Consider the following 20,942-nt stretch of genomic DNA (forward strand, 5'->3'; position numbering starts at 1 on the left):
TTCTTCAGCCGCACGCCACACGCCTTCCCCACGGATGCAGCTAAAATCTCCTATTTTGTAGGTTTATTACGGGGACGTGCTTTAACGTGGGCTGAGGCCTATTTAACATCTCACTCCATTCGTGATTGTGATTACGATGATTTCCTGGAGGAGTTCCGGGCTACGTTCTCCCCTCCGGTCTCGGAAGATGACGCCACACAGAAGTTGCTGGGGCTCCGTCAGGGGCGGCGCAGTATCGCGGAGTACCTAGTCGAGTTTCGTACCAGAGCGGTCGCCGTGGGTTGGCCCGATTCAGCTCTCCGTGGGGTTTTTTTACGGTCACTAACCGACCAGATGAAGGACCAACTAGCTTTTCACGAAGAGACTAAATCCTTCGAAGAATTGGCTTCCCTCGCCCGTAGGATCGATAGACGCCTGCGGGAGAGGGATGCCGAGCGGCGGCTTAAACCTATGGGCTCCGTATTGCGCCCCGGGATCAGTGTTTCTCCGCCCACGCCCACGGCTGCGTGTGCGCGCTCTCCGTCGCCTCCCCCGCCCGAACCCATGCAGATCGGACGCTCTCGGCTTTCTCCGGAGGAGAGGGAACGCCGATTTCGGGCTGGAGAATGCCTGTACTGTGGGAGGCCCGGTCACCGCATCGCTGTCTGCCCGGTCCGCCCAAACGACCCGGCCCACCGGTAAGTCCGGGGATACGGGTGGGCAGCACGTTAAGCACTACTAAACCCCGATTATTACTGTCCGTTACCCTCGTAACTAATAACCAGACCTTTACATGCTCCGCGCTGGTAGACTCCGGGGCGGAACAGAATCTTATGGATGAGAGACTGGCTAAGAAATTAGCTGTGTCCCTCACGCCACTCAAGCCGCCCATCCCTGCGTCCACGTTGAATAATCAAGTGTTTGCTTATATCACCCACCAAACTGCACCCGTACAGTTAGTCACATCAGGGAATCACCAGGAGCAGCTTTCCTTTTTCACTTTTCCCGCTCCTGACACCCCGCTTATCTTAGGTTACCCCTGGCTACAGAAACATAACCCTCGCATCGATTGGGCCGGAAAGAGGATCGCGAGCTGGAGTGTGTTCTGTCTGGCGAACTGTTTGGGGTCGGCCGTTCCCTCCGCCTCAACGAAACGAAATTCAACCCCGCCACCCGCACCGGACCTCTCTTCCGTGCCCCCCGAATATCACGATCTTCGGCAGGTGTTCAGTAAGGACGAGGCGCTCTCACTACCTCCTCACCGTCCTTATGACTGTGCCATTGATTTACTCCCGGGAGCTTCGCTGCCCTCTAGCAGACTGTATAACCTGTCTCGCCCCGAAAGAGAAACCATGGAGAATTACATCCAAGAGTCGCTAGCGGCAGGACGAATCAGGCCGTCGTCCTCCCCTGTCGCTGCGGGTTTTTTCTTTGTGGGAAAGAAGGACGGGACGCTTCGCCCCTGCATCGATTACCGGGGTCTTAACGACATCACCATCAAGAATAAATATCCCCTCCCACTAATTAATTCTATTTTTGACTCACTCCAGGAAGCCACAGTCTTCACCAAGCTGGATCTGTGGAACGCCTATCACCTGGTTCGAATACGTGAGGGTGATGAGTGGAAGACCGCCTTCAACACCCCACTGGGGCATTTCGAATATCTGGTGATGCCGTTTGGACTAACCAACGCCCCGGCGGTTTTTCAAGCTCTAGTCAACGACGTGTTACGGGACTTCCTAAATGTGTTTGTTTTCGTATACCTAGATGACATTCTGATCTTTTCCAAAACACCCGAAGAACATCACATCCATGTGAGAAGCGTACTACAACGGCTGCTCGAAAACAGGTTGTACGTCAAGGCGGAAAAATGTGAGTTCCACGTTTCATCCATCTCCTTCTTGGGCTACATTCTAGCAGGTGGGCAGGTGAAGACCGACCCGGTGAAAGTCAAGGCAGTGTTGGAATGGCCGGTTCCGGAGTCACGGAAGAAGCTTCAGAGCTTCCTGGGGTTTGCGAACTTTTACCGCCGCTTCATCCGGAACTACAGCCAGGTGGCAGCGCCGCTCACCCAGCTCACCTCACCCAAAGTGCCCTTCACCTGGTCCCCTGAAGCCCACGCAGCCTTCGCTAAGTTAAAACGGTTATTCACTTCCACACCCATCCTAACCCACCCAGACGCTGCTAAGCAGTTTGTTGTAGAAGTTGACGCGTCTGATGCGGGAGTGGGAGCGGTTCTCTCCCAGCGGTCTGGGCCTCTGAATAAGCTCCGGCCATGCGCCTTCTTCTCACGCCGACTCACCCCCGCAGAGAAGAATTATGACATCGGCGACAGGGAACTGCTAGCCGTTAAACTCGCTTTAGAGGAATGGCGCCACTGGCTGGAGGGGGCCGCTCAGCCCTTCCTCATCTGGACAGACCATAAGAACCTCCTGTACCTGAGAACCGCCAAGAGGTTGAATCCACGCCAAGCTCGCTGGTCCCTATTCTTCGCCCGCTTCAACTTCACGCTCTCCTATCGTCCAGGATCGCGGAACACCAAGCCCGATGCGCTCTCCCGTCAGTACTCCTCCGACAGCGAAGCGACTCCCCCCGCCACCATCCTACCCGCCACCTGCGTGGTGGGCGCCCTCACCTGGGAAATAGAGGAGACCATTCGCCGAGCTCTCCCGGGAGACCCCGATCCAGGGACCGGACCACCCGGACGGCGCTTCGTTCCTGCTGCCGCCCGTGGAGCTGTCATCCACTGGATCCACACAGCACGATTCACGTGCCACCTAGGCGTGAACAGAACGACGCACCTCCTCAAGAAACATTTTTGGTGGAAAACGCTAATAAGGGACGTGAGGGACTATGTGTCTGCCTGTGCCGTCTGCGCCCGTAATAAGTCATCCACCCAGCGCCCCGCAGGCCAGCTCCACCCGCTCACTACACCCCACCGGCCCTGGTCTCACATCTCCCTCGACTTTGTTACCGGTCTCCCTGCCTCGTCCGGAAAGCGTGTCATTCTCACCGTTGTAGATCGGTTTTCCAAGGCCGCTCACTTCATCCCGCTAGCCAAGCTGCCCTCAGCCGCTGAGACTGCCCAGTCGTTGGTTGCTAATGTGTTCAGGCTCCACGGAATCCCCTTGGAAATTGTCTCCGATCGAGGTCCCCAGTTCACCTCACAGGTGTGGAAGACCTTCTGTTCTGCTCTCGGCGCCAAGGTTAACCTAAGCTCCGGCTTCCACCCGCAATCCAACGGACAGACTGAACGTCTCAATCAAGAACTGGAGACTATGCTACGGTGCGTGGCCAGTCAAAACCCCTCCTCTTGGGTTACCTACCTGCCCTGGGTGGAGTACGCCCACAACACTCTAACCTCGTCCTCCACCGGTCTATCACCTTTCGAGGCGTCTCTCGGATATCAGCCTCCGCTCTTCCCTGAAGAGGACTTGACTCTCTCCGTCCCGTCGGCTCCACACCACCTTCGGCGCTGCCAACGTGTATGGCGCAGCGTTCGCAGCGCCCTCCTGCGTGCGAAGGAACGACATGCGCACTACGCCGATCGTCGCCGCGCCCCAGCCCCTGACTACCAGCCGGGACAGAAGGTTTGGTTGGCTGCTGGGAACATCCCACTCCGGGGCACGTCCCGCAAACTGGCTCCCCGTTTCATCGGGCCATACGAGGTGGGCCGAGTCATCAACCCGGTGGCGGTCAGGCTTCGGCTTCCAGCCTCCCGGCGTGTGCACCCCACGTTCCATGTGTCTCAGCTTAAACCAGTCCGCCTCAGCCCCCTGTGCCCTCCTTCCGCGCCCCCTCCTCCCGCCCGGCTCGTCGGCGGCCATCCGGCCTATGCGGTCCGGCGTATCCTGGATGCGCGCTGGCGCGGGCGCAGCTGGCAGTATCTCGTGGATTGGGAGGGGTACGGCCCCGAGGACCGCCTCTGGGTCCCGCGCTCCTTCGTTCTGGACCCTCGCCTCATCTCTGCTTTCCATGCTTCTCTCCGCAGGCGGGGTCCCGGCCTGTCGCCTGGGGGCGACTCTTGAGGGGGGGGTACTGTCATGGTCCGCGGCCTGGCGTCTGAGGTGCTGATGGGATGCCCACTCCCGTGGGCGTGGCCGCTGACTCCACACCTGCATCCCATCCCAGGCGATCGCCAGGTGGACCATTTAATCCTGCCCAGCCTGCTGCTCCACGCCAGTCCGTAATCGTCTTTCAGCGGTAACGCACACCTACGGGAAAGTCCTTAGGCAATCCTATCCGTGTGAACTAGTACTAACTCTGCCTTGTATACCCAGATCACTGCTCGGCGTGTTTTGAGTCACCAGCCTGTCCACCTGCCTGTCCAGAATTTGGATCACGATCAACCCCAGCCGCCTCGCCCTTTCTGGAGCTTCTCCCCACGGACCCTCACCCCTCCCTCCGGTTCCCTTGGCCCCGCTATCATCGTAAGACGCGTACACTACCTCCCCTCGTATGCTGCCGGTTTACCCGCACCCCAATAATCCTTTTTTCTTTTTCTGTTTCAGCCTCCCACGGTCCCGCTCTCGGCGTTTCCTGCGCGATTCTTCTCCCGGTCCCTCGGTTTCTCTGGTTCCGTGCGTTTTCTCCCTTCTACTCTCCCGGGACACTCTCAGTTATAATAAAGTTTATTTTTTCTCTCGTACCGCTGTGTGTGTGTTCTGCTCCTGGGTCCAGCTTGTGTGTTGAACTTCGGTTCTTGACAGCGGGATTTGATTCCCTGCCGTTGTAGTGTGTTACTGATGGTGACCTTTGTTACTTTGGTCCCAGCTCTCTGCAGGTCATTCACCAGGTCCCCCCGTGTGGTTCTGGGATCTTTGCTCACCGTTCTCATGATCATTTTGACCCTACGGGATGAGATCTTGCGTGGAGCCCCAGATCGAGGGAGATTATCAGTGGTCTTGTATGTCTTCCATTTTCTGATGATTGCTCCCACAGTTGATTTTTTCACACCAAGCTGCTTGCCTATTGTAGATTCACTCTTCCCAGTCTGGTGCAGGTCTACAATACTTTTCCTGGTGTCCTTCGAAAGCTCTTTGGTCTTGGCCATGGCGGAGTTTGGAGTCTGACTGTTTGAGGCTGTGGACAGGTGTCTTTTATACAGATGATGAGTTCAAACAGGTGCCATTCATACAGGTAACGAGTGGGGGACAGAAAAGCGTCTTACAGAAGACGTTACAGGTCTGTGAGAGCCAGAGATTTTCCTTGTTTGAGGTGACCAAATACTTATTTTCCACCCTAATTTACGAATAAATTCTTTACAAATCCTACCATGTGGATTCATGGATTTTTTTTTCACATTCTGTCTCTCACAGTTGAAGTGTACCTCTGGTGCAAATTACTGACCTCTGTCATCATTTTGAGTGGGGGAACTTGCACAATCGGTGGCTGACTAAATACTTTTTTGCCCCACTGTAGATATGATACAAACCATTGCAGCGCAGTACCTGTAATACCTACAGCGTGCTCTAATGGCTCTAATAGGATATTATGGTCGACATTATCGAACGCTGTGCTTTCCCCTGCACGGTGGCCGTTATGCTCACCTGTCATTGATCCAGGAGTATCAACAGGCAGTATTTAAGACCAATGTCCACATCTGTTCCTCGCCAGTTTGTTATCTAACCCGTGTTAGTAACAGGCCACCTTTGCTTCACAAGTCACGTCTATAATTAACTTACCTTGTTCTCACATTGTGTGCAGTTTGCATCTCTACCCGGATGCTGGTCACCATTTTGGAAATTCTCAGGCTGCTTCAGGTTTTCTGGATCATGCTTCACCGCCTTCCTGCCTTCCACTGCTCTGGATCACTGTACAAACCAGGTTGGATTCACTTCACACTCCCATCTCTCTGGACACTCACCCGGTCAATATTACTTCTCCCAGGAGCTTCTTCCGCTCCTCCTGCCAAGTAAGCCACAAGATTCTCCCTAGTCTTCTCCTCCCAGCACATTAAGCAATCTCTCCTTGTGCCATTGTTTACTTTTACGTTTTGCACTAAAGCTTGTGTGAGAACTGTATCCTTGGTGTCTGTGATTGAATCTGTGTGTGGGTCCCGTTGTGACGCCATCCGCTCAACTGGTCCATCCTGGGCCCTGCACCCAGACCTGCGCAAGGGAGACCAGCCACCCGCCACCCCAGGCCCCACATCCCAAGACTACAAGGCAGCACTCCTCACAGCCACCCACCACCACCGACCAAAGCAGACATACGTATGCCACAAAACAGCAGCTGCAACCTTTAGGACCCCAGAAAACTGCCAGACTTCCTTAGACCTAGAGTTCACCCCCAGCCACCTGCAAGCCACACAGGGAAATGTGACTATAGCCGACCACCCCCAACTGAGTAAAGGAACTGATCAGTGCAGACCAATAAGAAATAAATTCATCCAGTAGTTTGTTTTTTTGTTTTTTTGTTTTTTCGAGGAGACAGACGTTTTTTCCAAACTAATGTGATCTAGAAGTAAAATTCTGCATTGAGTAATACACAAACTGGTTTTTTTTTCATTTGCAGTTATGAGGATAATTTTCTTAGCAATGCATAGGGCAGTAAGGACTATATGTGATGTTTTTGTTTCCCTATCTAATTCACTTACGTCAGCCAAGATGCTCAGCTTCAGTGAGGTTGGGATACAGCAACTAAACCATGTGGATAGTCTTCACATAACCTCTGCCAGAACCTCTGGACTTGTAGACCTCCTCTACCTGCTTTTCCCTGTGTAACCTTGTTCTCCTTGAATTTAGAGGTTGTTGTTTCTCACAGTTTGGTCTCACCTGGACATCTGCTTCACCTCCTTGTCTGCTTGCCTGCCCTCTGGCCTGCTATTATACCCCAGACATTCTGGAAACCTCCATGGACCTCCCCTCCTCAGAGCTTTCAAAGGACGCAGACCAGCAAGTTTCTGGCAGATGTCTGGATTGTTAAATAGATGTTAGTTTACATGGGATAAGTCAAGAATGAGCTATTTATTAAAAATTCCCACCAGGCTGTCAGAGAGGTGTTTATGTTAAGGCTTTTAAAGCAGTTATGATGCTTAATGCTTTCTAGGCTTATGAAAGGCAGACTAGAGATTTTCACTTTCCCACACAATGCTTCTTCTAGGTGCAGCCACAGGCGAGCTTGATTTGATCCATTTCAAAAGATAAAGCAATCTATTGGTCAAGAAGGAGTAATACAATTTTGGTAGTTGTAGACCACCATTGTTTGTTTTGGTTTTTTTGGCTTTAATAGAGTTTTCAAACTTATACGTGATGGTTTTTTTCTAGTGACTTAAACCAGGCAGTAAAGAGTTTATTCGAGATCAGCAAGAACCAGTTGTCTATTTGAAACAGAACCATCATTTTAAGTGGTGCGACTCTTCCCATGAGTGATATGAGTAAAGTATTCCAATGCGTGGGATCTTCTTCTTCTTCTTAGTGGGAGAATATGATTCAATTGTACCAAGTGTGAGAGCCTGGTCGAAAAATCTATACCTAATTATCTAATGTTACCTAATTGTAGTGGACTGGTGGAGGTGTTCTGAAATTCGCAGCTCAGATGTAGAACTGTTGATCTACTCCAGCTAATGGGGTAGTCTGATATGGATGAGAACTTATCTATGAATGTTATTGTCTTCAGAAGGAAAGGCAATACATCATCAGCATATAGGCTTATCTTATGGTCTGTATTTTCAGTTTAAATTCCTTTAATATCTACATTTTGCTGCTGCTAGTGGTTTGATGAAAATGGACCACTGTCTGGTGCACCTCTTTAGATTTAGACAGCTCTGGGATGTAACATAATTTGTCTTAACAGATGTATTTAGAGAGCTGTATAGTGTTTTGATCCAATTTATGAATAATGAATCAAAGCAATAATCTATTACCTTAATTAATTTCTGTGTATTATTGGCTGAGTGTCTGCCTTGATAAAACCTGTTTGATCAGCATGTATTTATGAATGGAGTGAGTTTTTCTAATCTTCTTGCAAGGGCTTTGCAAAGTATTTTAATGTCTACATTTATGAGTGAGATTGGACTATCTTTCTAATCATGCCTCCCTTATTTTTAGTATCTGGTAAGAGAGTAGGTGGCAGAGCAGCTTATGACGAGGCTAAAAAGCAGTGTCAGAAGCTGGTCTGTGGAAGAGGAGAGTGGGAGTGTGACAGCGCAAGCAGGACATGCTGTGCGAAGGAGAAACAAAGTGTGCAAAGCATACACATGGGTAGTGAATGTCATTTCACAGGCTTGTGCCGTGGAAAAGCTTGTGTAAATAAATGAGCAAATTTGAACATATTGACTGTGTCTAGGTGTGTCTTACAATTCTTATTATTGTTTATTTGTTTGTGTGCAGTGGGCAGTTTTGCTTTTAAGCTCACACTGCACACCAGGCCGAGATATGCCAAGTTCTTTTTGTAAATCAACTCGTTGGTGCAAAAATACCGTTTAACGCCTGTCAAACTGAAATACCAGAGATAACACCATTCAGCTAAAGAAAGTGGAACAACTATGTGTTGTTTGTCGTCAGTACCATAGTTACAAGTTCCAAAATTGGTTCTCTGCTAAGTTGTTTATATGTGTAAACACAACACTGGTTTATTGCTTGAGTTACGTTTAAAATAATCATAAGTCATTTTTTCCCATTGGTTAAAAGGACTATGGGACTTTTCCCGGTGTGGTACATTGTCGGATGTTATGTTATTAAAACTAATAAATAAAACATAGATAAGAAGGATAACTAGGAGTGCAGAAAGGTGAAGACACGCAGGAGTGGAGCAACATGGTGAGATAATGAAATACAGCCAGGTGTGTTTTAATGTTCTTTTCTTTTACTTTTTTTTTTTTTAAAGAAAAGAACACAGGGGCTGCCTGTGTTTTTGTAAAATTCAGGACACTATTCGAGGCTTAAAAGGCTTTAGTGGCTTCTGAGCACGACAGTCTGAAAACACGCCCGTCCTACAACTACGCTAACTGCCACTTTAAAAGGTGTGGTGATAAACGTGACAGCGTACTGAACAGTTATCTGGCGTCCTGTACATTCTGGAGTGGAGATATTTATGTTAACTTTGCATTATTTGACAGAAAAATAAAGAAAGGTGAGTGTTTTTGTGATTTTGACATACATTCTGTATTGTTTCTGTATTCTCTGGCTGTAAAACGTTTATCAGACATGTGTCCGTCTCTTGATTATTAGTTTCCTGGTTTGAAAATGGCCACAGATGAGCTCTCGTCCAAACTCAGCCGTCGGCTGCAGATAGAAGAAGGATCCGAGGATCCTGTCGCCGTGGATGCTCCCGGACAGCACACTGGTTCGGAAGAGAAAGCGAATACGGCCAACGCAAACTCGGAGCTGGGCGCTAAACTGTTGCGGCGAGAAGAGCTGAACGAGGGGATTGGTGAACACTCCCTACCCAGCATGAAGGTCTTCAACCCCTACACTGAGTTTAAGGAGTTCTCTCGAAAGCAGATCAAAGATATGGAAACTTTGTTCAAAACGTGAGTGTTTCACAATATCCCCCTGTTAAATTGAGCTATAATTTGGAAATGCCTATAGACAGCGCTGCCCCCATTTTAATGTCATTTTACTGGGCACTGGTTTTCAAGGAAGTAGCATTGAGATTACGCACTGAGATTAAGGAAGTTGACTTGACAGTTTGCTGGTGTAGCTCAAATCGTAATTAAACAGGAAATAACTTGCCTTATCCATCTACTACAAATGACAGAATAAACAACTGTGTCTGTCTTCCTCCCTATGGATATAAATATGGATATAGATATATGCGCGCTGTTTCTTTGGCTGTCTGCATTATCCTTCATATGTGATTTCCAGGGTGAACAGTAATGCCTACACTCACACATTTGCAAAAGAACAATTAAAAAAATGTCACATCATCACTGTTCAGTTCAGTTCAGTTCATTTTTATTTCAAACATTTCAAACATGTGCCTTCACAATCATTACAAAATATCATTCCATTATTTGTTTGAAAAGGAGTAGGCTGAAGTATTTACTTATTTGTCCCTACCCCCTCAAGTTTTACCTCTCATTCATTTAATTTTTTTTTTTGTCTTAAATTAAACAAACAACATATGAAACATATAAACATATGAAGTAAAACAAAACATAACATACATAAATCAAAAACAAGAAATTAGCAAGCCCCACCACAGTATAGTTTCTTTCATATGAAAAATACAGAATGTGTATATTTGCAGATACACAAGTTATGGAAAAACAACAAACCAAAACAAAACAAAAAACAAAAAAACAACCAAAAAGAAACATGGAGGCAACTCAAGTCAGGTTAAGAAGTTCATTTTTAGTTGTTGTTGTCTGACATAGTGCTGACTGATAATTAGTTGTTATTTACAGTTAATGGTAATGTTGTTTTACAGAAGACCATAAATGGCTAAACCACAAACACAGCTTTGCATGAGTCTTGTTAACAACAACAATCTTTATTTATAGAGCACATTTAAAAGCCTTGGGCATACCAAAGTGCTTTACATAAAACAATAAAAGGTTCAAACATTGATAACGGATAAAAAAAAAATAAGGAGTTATGTTCATAGATAAAAGCTACCAATAAGAATGACTACAGCACATGGGTAATAGCAAGATAAAAGCTGTACCACCATAATAAAAAACACCAATAGAAAGATAGGAGGGAATTAATACAAGAGGTCAATAGGTCACAGCAACCAAACAAACAAACAAACAAACCAGCAATTAAAAGGTGGAGAAGGCAAGTTTAAAAAGATATGTTTTAAGCTGTGATTTAAAAGAATGAATAGAATCAGATGCCCGGATGCCAATCGGGAGATTGTTCCAAAGCACAGGTGCAACAAGAGCAAACGATCGATCACCTCTAGTCTTAAGTCGAGATCTGGGCTGAGCCAGCAGTAACTGTGACGATGACCTTAAAGCCCTGGCAGGAGCATAAGGGTTTAAAAGGTCCTTAAGGTAGCTGGGTGCAGTGTTGTTAGTAATTTTAAAAGTAAACAACAAAATTTTAAATTGAATACGATATTTGACAGGCAACCAGTGCAGATCGGCAAGGACAGGAGTAATGTGGGCAAACTTGCTGGTTTTAGTTAGAATGCGAGCTGCAGCATTCTGAACTGTCTGTAATCTCTGTAAAAGGGAAGAGTGGAGACCACAATAAAGTGAATTACAATAGTCTAGCCTCGACGTTACAAAGGCGTGGATGAGCTTTTCGAGATCTTTATGCGGGATATAGCGCCTAGCCTTAGAGATAAGACGAAGCTGGTAAAAACTAGATCTGACAACAGCAGACACTTGTTTGTCAAATGAAAAGGAGCTGTCAAATAAGACACCCAGATTCCTGACAGTATCAGAGAGAGAACAACTAAGAAAACCAAAGGCATCCCGGAGTTTGGCACGAAGGGCATTACTACCAAAAATCATAATCTCGGTTTTCTTCTCATTAAGGATAAGAGAATTCGACAACAACCACTTCTTGGCCTCAGACATGCATTCTCGGAGGCTATTCAGAGACAGAGCAAGATCGTCGTTTAGCTCAAAATAGAGCTGGATATCATCTGCATAATAGTGATAAGCAATATGGTATTTCTCAAAGATGGCACTTAAAGGAAGCAAGTATTGTTAATAACCTGTTACATGCAGGTCTGACCGTTATGAGGTGTATTAGGAGACCAGTCCTCATTTTATGAGTCTTTGCAAATAAGAGATTTACCTAAAATAAAAAGGAAGTTCTGCCTATGGAAGACATCAGGAGCCCATGGCAGTCTCACGTGTGCTGGCCTGAACCCTCTTCCAGATGTTGCAAACATTTAATTTCAGTAAACTCAACTACTCTTTCTTCATGAAATGTACTTTGCAGCAGCCTCCTCTGAAATGTTAATCCTTGATGATTTTGATTGAGTTGCCCTGTTTTGGAAATGTAGTGTAGAACTGTCCGTCTTCTCTTAGATGTAATTAAACTAAATGCCATTTGCCTGCTGCAAATGCCAGAAATCACATTTAAAATTCTCAGCAGGAAGAATCTTGACATGGTCATTCCAACACCACATTCAAAGATTGTTTCAAGCTCATAACATTTATCAAGTTTTGTTTTTTGCTACTTTGTTTTAAAAGAACAAAGAAAACATAGTTTAAGAATTTTGTAGTACAGTAAAAATCAGATCGGGGTAGAAATGTTTGCATGTTCACAAGTCATGGCTGCTTCTTTGCAATGCCCAACCCAGATTCTTCAAGTTTCTATCTTGTCTCGGCCTGTCTAGGCCACTTAAGTGCTTTTTGCTTATGGCATAAACTCTTTACTGTTCCTGAGACATCAGGGCTTTACAGTTTGTTCTTGTAAATTTGTCTTGGGAGTTAAAAACATTTTTGTTTAAAGAGTGGTGCTCTCCTTAACTGGATGCAGTTACAATGAAGGTTAAAAATGACATGAAATGACCGGACGTACTGACGTAGAAACACGATGGGGGTGCTGTTCCGCTTTTTTGTGAGATGGTCACGTAATCAAATCACGTAATTTTGCAGAATATCCAAACATTTTCATGCCATCAACATAAGGAAAATACATTCTCCTGAAACAAAATCACATTTGTATGTTGCAGGAAGAAAACTTGCACCCACTATACAAGTTGATAGAGGCTGGCGTGTACATGCAAGCGTTCTACTCTGACATTAACTGCAATTTAACAGTTAGTTTAAGATTTAACAGTTTAATTACATTTAACAGTGTATTTACCCTCTTAACACACTAAGGAACAACTACATGTTTGCAGGATTCTCTAAATTGATTAAAAAACTGAGAAGACGTTTCCCCATTCATGAGTAATTCTAGCTGTGAGAACTAATGGATTAGTTCTTATTAGTTCAAACATTCCAGTTTGAACTGATAAGCTGCTGTGTAAATGTGTTTAGTTTAAACCGTGTGTGCCACTTCCCCCTACTGCACATTTGTTACAGTTATCATCAACGGTGTTCCTTTTTGGAGACGGAGAAAGTTAAATTCTTTTGCAACTCAGGGTGAAGAAACATAATTCCATAGAAAACCTTTGTTTTAACAACATGTTTCATCTTGTTGCTTTTATGAGATCATTGTACAACAAATTAACAATGTAATTTTAACTTATTTAGGGGATATTTAGTAAGGTGCAGAGTAGGGCTGCAACTAAGGATTGTTTGGCAGTCAACTAATCTGTCAGGTTTTTTTTTTTTTTATTATTATTTTTAAACAAAGTCAATTAGTCAACAACTATTTCTGACACTCCTTCAGTTTCTGCTCCCTGTGGGCATACCTCCTATTCCAGGCTCCAGTGCATGTTTAACTTGCCCCCTAACTGTGCTCCCCTATGAATATCACCATGTCTCTTCTTACAGCAAATTAAAACACATTAGGGGTTCAGAACCACAGAACAAAGATCCATGAGTACATCAGAAAGATGGCTATAACTGATTATGTGCTTAGTGAATACTTTAGGCAGCTGAAACTGAGAAAGAAGAGGAGCAAGAACAGGAACCATCATAGGAGGACAAGCCCCTGCACGGCATGCAGCATCAGCAGATAGAAGAAGTGGCTGATATTGAGAAATCCTACCAATGGCTGGAATGAAAGATAGGAACAAGCCCTAAGCACAAGATTGATAGAGGCTGGGCTCTAGCACACCAGGCAAGAAACCAGGTGCAGGCTGTGTAACGATGTCCCTAGCAATGCCATAACCAAGTGGCTGGCACAGTATACAGCAGGGGTGGGCAACTCCAGGCCTCAAGGGCCGGTGTCCTGCAGGTTTTAGATGTGTCCTTGATCCAATACAGCTGATTGAAATGGCTAAATGATCTCCTCAACCTGTCCTAAAGTTCTCCAGAGGCCTGGTAACGAACTAATCATGTGATTGAGGGGTGTTGACCCAGGGTGAGATCTAAAACCTGCAGGACACCGGCTCTCGAGGCCTCGAGTTGGACACCCCTGGTATACAGGAAGGTTAGGTATGGCCTGCAAGTCTCACCAGTCTGTCGCAGGGCTAACACGTAGACAGAGACAAACATTCCCGCTCACTCCTGCATTCACACCTATGGGCAATTTAGAGTTTCCAATTAACCTATCCCCTACTAAGTGCATGTCTTTGGACTGTGGGAGAACCCATGCAAACACAGGTAGAACATGCAAACTCCACACAAAAAGACCCCGGCCTGATGGTGGAATTGAACTCAGGACCTGCTGTGAGGCAACAGTGCTAACCACCGTGCCACCCTGCTGCCCCTGTCTTCTTCCCCTCACCCCTAATTGGTTGCGCCAAATGGCCCCGCCCCTCCCTGAGCCTGGTTGTTCTGGAGGTTTCTTCCTGTTAAAAAGGAGTTTTTCCTTCCCACCATCACCAAACCACTTGCTCATTGGGTGATGGATTAGCAATATGTCCAGCCTTCTCTGCATTTCACCAAATGTCGCCTCATTCCCTGCTGCTGCCCCTTGGACCTGACTCCAGATAAGCCCCTCATTTAAGTCACGGTGCGACAAAGTCATTACTGAAAAATGTGATAAATAGTTTTAAATACCTTTGGTTATTAGTTTGTTCATATGCTCTATTAGACGGTTCTCAAGTGCACCTTAATATCTGAGTGCCTCCTAGTTTTAGACGACTAAAACTTTTTTCTTTGTTTAGTTGACAAAGTGATTGATCACTAGGAACATCCCTAGCTTATCCACCACTCTGCATTTAATAATTATTTATTATTAATCTCTGGTTGTCTTCTTTTACCCTCAACCGGCTATGCCAGATGGCTGCCCCTCTTTGCTGGTAATCATAGAGGTCAGATTTTTTTTTTTTTTTTTTTTTTTTTTCTTTGCACATATCTCAGGAGGGATTTTGTCCCACTCGTCTTTGCAGAGGATCTGCAAAGACATCAATGTTTCATGGCTGATGTTTGGCAACTCTAACCTTCAGCTCCCTCCACAGATTTTCTGTGGGATTGGAGACTGACTAGGCCACTCCGAGACCTTAATATTGACCTTAACATTCTTCTTGAGCCAATCCTTTGTTGCCTTGGTTGTGTGTTTTGGATCATTGTTATGCTGGAATAACCGCCCACGACCCATTATCAGTACCCTGGCTAAAGGAAGGTGGTTCTCACCCCATCCATCCTCCCTTTGATGTGATGCAGTTGTTCTGTCCCCTTGGCAGAAAAACACCCCCAAAACACGTTTCTACCTCCATGTTTGATGGAGTTCCTTCCGAGTAGTTCTGAGCTGGTTCCTCACAGTTCTTATTATCATAAACTCCACGAGGTGAGATCTTGTGTGGAGCTCCAGACCAAGGGAGACTGGCAGTTATTATATGATTCTTCCATATGCGAATAATCGCACCAATTGTTGTCACCTTCTCACCCAACTGCTTGGCGATGGTCTTGTAGCCCATTCCAGCCTTGTGTAGGTCAACAATCTTGTCCCTGACATCCATGGAAAACTCTGGTCTTGGCCATGGTGCAGAGTTTGGAATCTGGATCGATTGATTGCTTCTATGGACAGCTGTCTTTTATACAGGTAACGAGCTGAAAAGGCTCCAAATGTCAGCTTGTTACCTGTATAAAATACACCTGGGAGCCAGAAAACTTGCAGATTGATGGGGGATCAAATACTTATTTCATTCATGAAAATTCAAATCAATTTATGACTTTTTTGCAATGCATTTTTCTGGATTTTTTTCTGTTCAAATAAACCTACCACTGAAATTGTAGACTGGTTAGTGGACAAACTTACAAAATCAGCAGGGGTTCAAATAATTTCCTCCCTGACTGTGATGCACTGCGTATTCTGTCATCTTTCTGTCAGAACCAGCATGAACTCTTTCAGCAAATGTAGCAACAGTTGTTCTTCTGTTTAATTCTGTCAAGGTATGATGCTGGTAAGGACAACTACATTGACCTAATGGAGCTGAAGCTGATGATGGAGAAGCTTGGAGCTCCGCAGACGCACATCGGCTTGAAGAATATGATCAAAGAGGTGGATGAAGACCTCGACAACAAGCTCAGCTTCAGAGAGGTGAAGCAAGAGAGTTGTTTTTTTTTTTTAAATTAAATTAAAAGTCAGAATCGAAGTTCCTGTTCTATCAGTATCTGTTTGTTGTTCTTGTCTTCCACAGTTCCTACTGATTTTCAGGAAGGCAGCAGCAGGAGAGCTGGCAGAGGACAGCGGCCTCTGTGCCCTTGCTCGCCTCTCTGAAATTGACGTCTCTACAGAGGGGGTCAAAGGAGCCAAGACCTTTTTTGAAGCTAAAGTAAGTTGAAATGGAATAGAGTAGGATTTATTCTATAGAATTTTCCTAGTCTTTCTGATCATTGCATGTCACCTCGTCATTGCACTTAACTTTCATCAGCGTCTTTTGTCAATTTAGTTTATCACCAATTAACCTAGTATGTATTTCTTTAAACTATGGGAAGAATCCAGAGTACCTGGAGCAAACTCAGAGAGAAACTGTGCAAACTCTACACAGAAATTTGAACCAGATGATTCCCAACTTTCTAGTGAAAAACACATCATTTCATTAGTGGCACAGAGAAACAGGGATGCATTGCACCTCCTAAAAACATACAAATAATTGAAATCAAGACTAATTATTTGGCGAGAGCGTTATTTGTGGGCAATCTTGTTTCCACATTGAACACAAGAGACCCTTGGAAAATATTTAAAGTATTATTATTATATCCATGGTCCTCAGCTGAATAGGGTGGAGTGCCCACTCTGGGGCAGGAACTCATCCCTGACCAAGTGGAGGAGTTTAAGTATCTCCGAGTCTTGTTCACCGATTGAGGATCGGTTCTTGTGGTGAAGAGAGAGCTGAGTAAAAGCGAAGCTCTGGATTTACCAGTCGATCTATGCCCCTCACCTATGGTGACAAGCTTTGGGTAGTGACTGAGAGGATGAGATTGCAGATATGAGCTTTCTCCAAAGGGTGGCTGGCCTCTGCCTTATTATCCATCCTGGACATGTTTTGTCATCTGAATTCAGGAAGTTGGTCTCAGGCCGTTACCTCGTACCTCAGGTCGCTTAAAGCTGACAGACCTCGTGTAGATTAATCTTCCTGTAGTTGTTCATTTTAAGACATTTCTCCTTGTTTTATTTTTTTTTATCTTACTTTTAATGTGTTTATTTTTTGACCTTGTTGTTGATCTCTGCCTTAACATGCAACGTTGTGATTAGTGGCTGTGTGAGTTTGACTGTGTGAGTTCTACACACCAATATGAAAAACTGATCCTCTGCTACTGATTGGACTGTGCTTTGTAATAAATGGTAAATGGCCTGTATTTATATAGCGCTTTACTAGTCCCTGAGGACCCCAAAGCGCTTTACATATCCAGTCATCCACCCATTCACACACTGGTGTGTGGTAATAAGTGTTGGCAGTAATCCAAGATGTGCTGCAAAAGCATTTCAAGCAAGGAAGTAGAATATTTTCCAGTGGTTGAGTCTATCACCTCATCTTGACATGACTCAGCATTTATGTCACATGTGTATGCGTTTCACTCACTGATTAAAAACTAAAGGTACAAATTAATAGTAGATTGATGAAAACCCTGAAAGCTGTTGTTTAGAGGTCAGAGGATTCTCTTCTTTATTTTGTGATTCTCACTTCTTTACTAAGGCAGCTTTGTGTTTTTCTGTTGAACAGGTCAAGGCCATCAATGAATCCAACCGATTTGAGTCAGAGATCCGCCAGGAACAAGAGGTCAAGAAAAAGCAAGCTGAGGAGCAGAAACAAAGACGAGCCGCATTCAAAGAACTGCAGTCAGCTTTCAAATAACTCCTTCAAGACCTTTAAATCACTAATGCTGTCAGTTTTCAAATTGGTAGATTGAAGACTCTTAGTCTTAATAATAATAATAGAAATCCTACAATATGAAATATCAGTATTGCCCTCTTAAAATCAGTCTCTTAAGCCTCTTAAACATCAAAATTTCAAGTTACTAAACACAGTTCTAACATTTGTCATAATTTCCACACTCAGTACTGCACAGTCTTAGAAGAGAGACACTCAATGTAATGCTCTACATTTTTTTTTTTTTTACTGCACAAAGAGTCGTATGGTCCAATACCAGGGTTGTAACTTGGTCTTGAGAAGCCTCGGGACAGCTGTAGTGGTCATCATTCCTTAGTGTCATGCTTCGTGTACTACAGAGATTTAAAATGAAGTTATTTTAGAAATTAGGTAATATTTTTGTAGCACTATTTTATTTTTTTTTTTCATTCAATCAGCCTTCTTTGTTTTATTCACCAACTTTGCTGCTAACCGCTGTGAATGATGTGACCTTACTGTATTCTGCTTTGATTTAACCACATGTGCCATCAGACTATCAAAATGATTTATCCTGAAGTGTAAATGAAAGGCATAAGAACAAAAACCAGGTTCATGATAAAGTGTGTATCATATAAATATCTTTCCTGGTTCATACTGCGACTCACCAAGTCGTAGTGAAACTTAAAAATGTGACGCAACCAAAAACTGATAAAAATTGTGCCTTAATGTTAAAACATGTTTCAAAGGTGCAGCTTCTGCTTTGAACGTCTGGTTCTAAGTTGTCACCCTTGTACAGTTTCACTGCTTCTTGGCAAGTAGTTTGCTTTTAGTAGACAGCTCTGTTTCTTCCAAGGTAACGATGTAAGACTGTAGAGACCTGTTAGTGACCAATCACAAGGAAGGTTTCAGTGCATCACCTTATCCACAGGTGATTGGTCAGAGCTCTGTAAATGTCATCATCAGATGGGGGCCAAGCAGACATCTGGGCACTTGCCAGATTTTTTTTTGTGACCACACAGACTCGTCTGTGGAGAATTTAATGCACTAACATGCGCTCCAGGCAGCAGACTGTATAACAGGAATAAGTAATCAGTCATCGTCTCCGTCAGAGTCTAAAGCCTGTTGTGGAGACGGACAGCTGCAGACATCATGGCTGAGCTGTCTGGTTATACTTCTTTGAAGTCCACACTCGCCATATGATTCGCAAAGGATATGTTACTTGGAACCAAGTGGAGCCCAGTAAACTATAATAATCAAGCCTTCTACAAGGCTTTGTGACAAATCTAACTACTGCCAGCGACCACCCCAGACTGGTTGGGGAATACTGCGATCGCTGGTTTCTGGGTTGTCGAGCAGTCTCTAGGCCTGTGTGTTTGTGTTCTTAATTTTTATTTTATTTTTATAATTCTTGCGTTGCTAAATTAGTTGATTGCATTTTTTCTTTTCTTTTTTTTCTGTTAAACTTCCAATATGTGAAGTAAAGTTAAACTTGGTGCTACAGCCTAAGTTCACCTACTCAAATTACTCTTTAAATTGTTTTCTCAAATGAATTAGCATTCATTTATTCATACACATCCCTGGTATATTTTGATTAAAAAGACTTAATTTATCGTGTGACATTTGTTCACATGAATCATTTATGGTCTGAGGTGCGTATTCATGATGTTAGTATGGGTTTCTGCTCACATTTCCAAATTACTGTCCTACATGGCTTATAATGTGAACTGTGATTGCAAGATGTATGTAATTCTGATACAATGCCCTTTCTTCGTAAAGTATTTTTGGGGCGTCTAGTTAAGTGATTTGTTCATATACTTTTCTTATTCTTCATACGGGACTATTGAAACAGATTGGTTCTTAAATATTTTTTTCAATTGGAATGACATGTTTAACAGCTGGATTACTGTTGTGCTTTTGCAGCTCTTTTAGTGTAGTACAAGCATTAATACTTTTAAAGAGGCTGTTTTATACTGTATGAGGCACATTGTTGAAAAATAATCTAATGGAGCTACGCTGTGTTTCGTCCAACCTGCCATCCAGCTGGGAGAAAAAAAACCACCAAATCACTTCCCACAGGTGCTCTATGTGGTGCCTTTACCCAGCTGGAAGCAGCCATCATTTGGTATTAGGGGGCACAAAGTGAAAATTACCCAACAACCTAAACTGCTGAAAAAACCCAGCTTGGATACTTGCATGCACATTTTAAAAGAATAAGGTTTTGAAATCTCCAGTATGAGCAATTTTACCCTGTACTTTGGAAAATGTTTGTTTTTCAGCATCAGGAAGGACATGATAGACACACAGTTAATAAACTGAAATTAATGCTTTAGTTTATAAACGTGTTGAAATGACTCACCAGAGCCAAATACTACAGAGCAGGATTTTGGCTTATCCAGGCAACTTTGGACAAACCTTACGGGTTAACCACGTAAGGAAGATGGTTTACTTCTTACCAGGTAAACTGCCATGATAACGTCAGATTAAAGATGAACAGATAAGGAAATCATTGTTAAATGACCAATCAGTTGAAGTTACAGTTCTTCCCAAATGTGCCAGCATCACTGCTTTTTCCTCCTCTATTTGTCTTATTAGTTTACTACACTCACCCCAATACCAATAAAATGTCATTTTAAGTCAACAATGTGTTCTTATATTTATCTAAATTTGAGAATTTGTCATATTAGCTGACTGCTGGGACAAATTTGTCTCAATTAGATTATGATTATACCCGTCTGAGTATTTCCTGTTCCCAGTAGGTGGCGCTCTCAGTATTGCATACAAACTGCATATCAGTCTGTTCAGGGCTGGACTCTCACCATGCCTGTGAAGTTTGGTGGAGATTGGACAAATGTGTCTTGGAGTTACAGCAGCTTTGTGCTTTAAGCTTAAAAAAATTCATGTAACCTGTCACAGACCTCCAACTTGACGAAGGCTCTCATGTTATATGGTCATTTTCACTGAGTATTTCAAAATAAATCCACAGCTCCTCCTAGACAATTTCAAAACCGAAGCCCCTGCTTGATCTGTGAGTCTGAATTTTGGCACCCACATGTAAGCTATCAAGATGTACAAAAAAGTTTCTTGGAGCCATGTGCAACAGGAATTTGTTAACATTTTGTGCCATTTTCATGTGTGCGAGGGCCCACCCATCGCTGCTTGCAGCTTTTATTGTTATTATTATCATTTCTGCAAATGAATTGGCT

General features: G+C 44.3%; 1 protein-coding gene across 1 annotated transcript; it reads left to right on the top strand.

Moving 5' to 3' along the window:
* Positions 1–8,972: 8,972 nt before the first annotated feature.
* efhd2 (EF-hand domain family, member D2) lies at positions 8,973–20,356 on the top strand. Its single transcript, XM_085344475.1, has 5 exons — positions 8,973–9,054; positions 9,153–9,454; positions 15,839–15,986; positions 16,087–16,221; positions 17,614–20,356. The coding sequence occupies exons 2-5, from the start codon at positions 9,168–9,170 to the stop codon at positions 17,743–17,745; spliced, it is 702 nt and encodes a 233-aa protein (XP_085200601.1). The 5' UTR covers positions 8,973–9,054; positions 9,153–9,167; the 3' UTR covers positions 17,746–20,356.
* The last annotated feature ends 586 nt before the right edge of the window (positions 20,357–20,942 follow it).

The sequence above is a fragment of the Diplotaxodon limnothrissa genome, linkage group LG20 (assembly GCF_057381915.1).
Source record: "Diplotaxodon limnothrissa isolate DT_005_m linkage group LG20, D_limnothrissa_male_GT1.1, whole genome shotgun sequence".
Taxonomy (NCBI): domain Eukaryota; kingdom Metazoa; phylum Chordata; class Actinopteri; order Cichliformes; family Cichlidae; genus Diplotaxodon; species Diplotaxodon limnothrissa.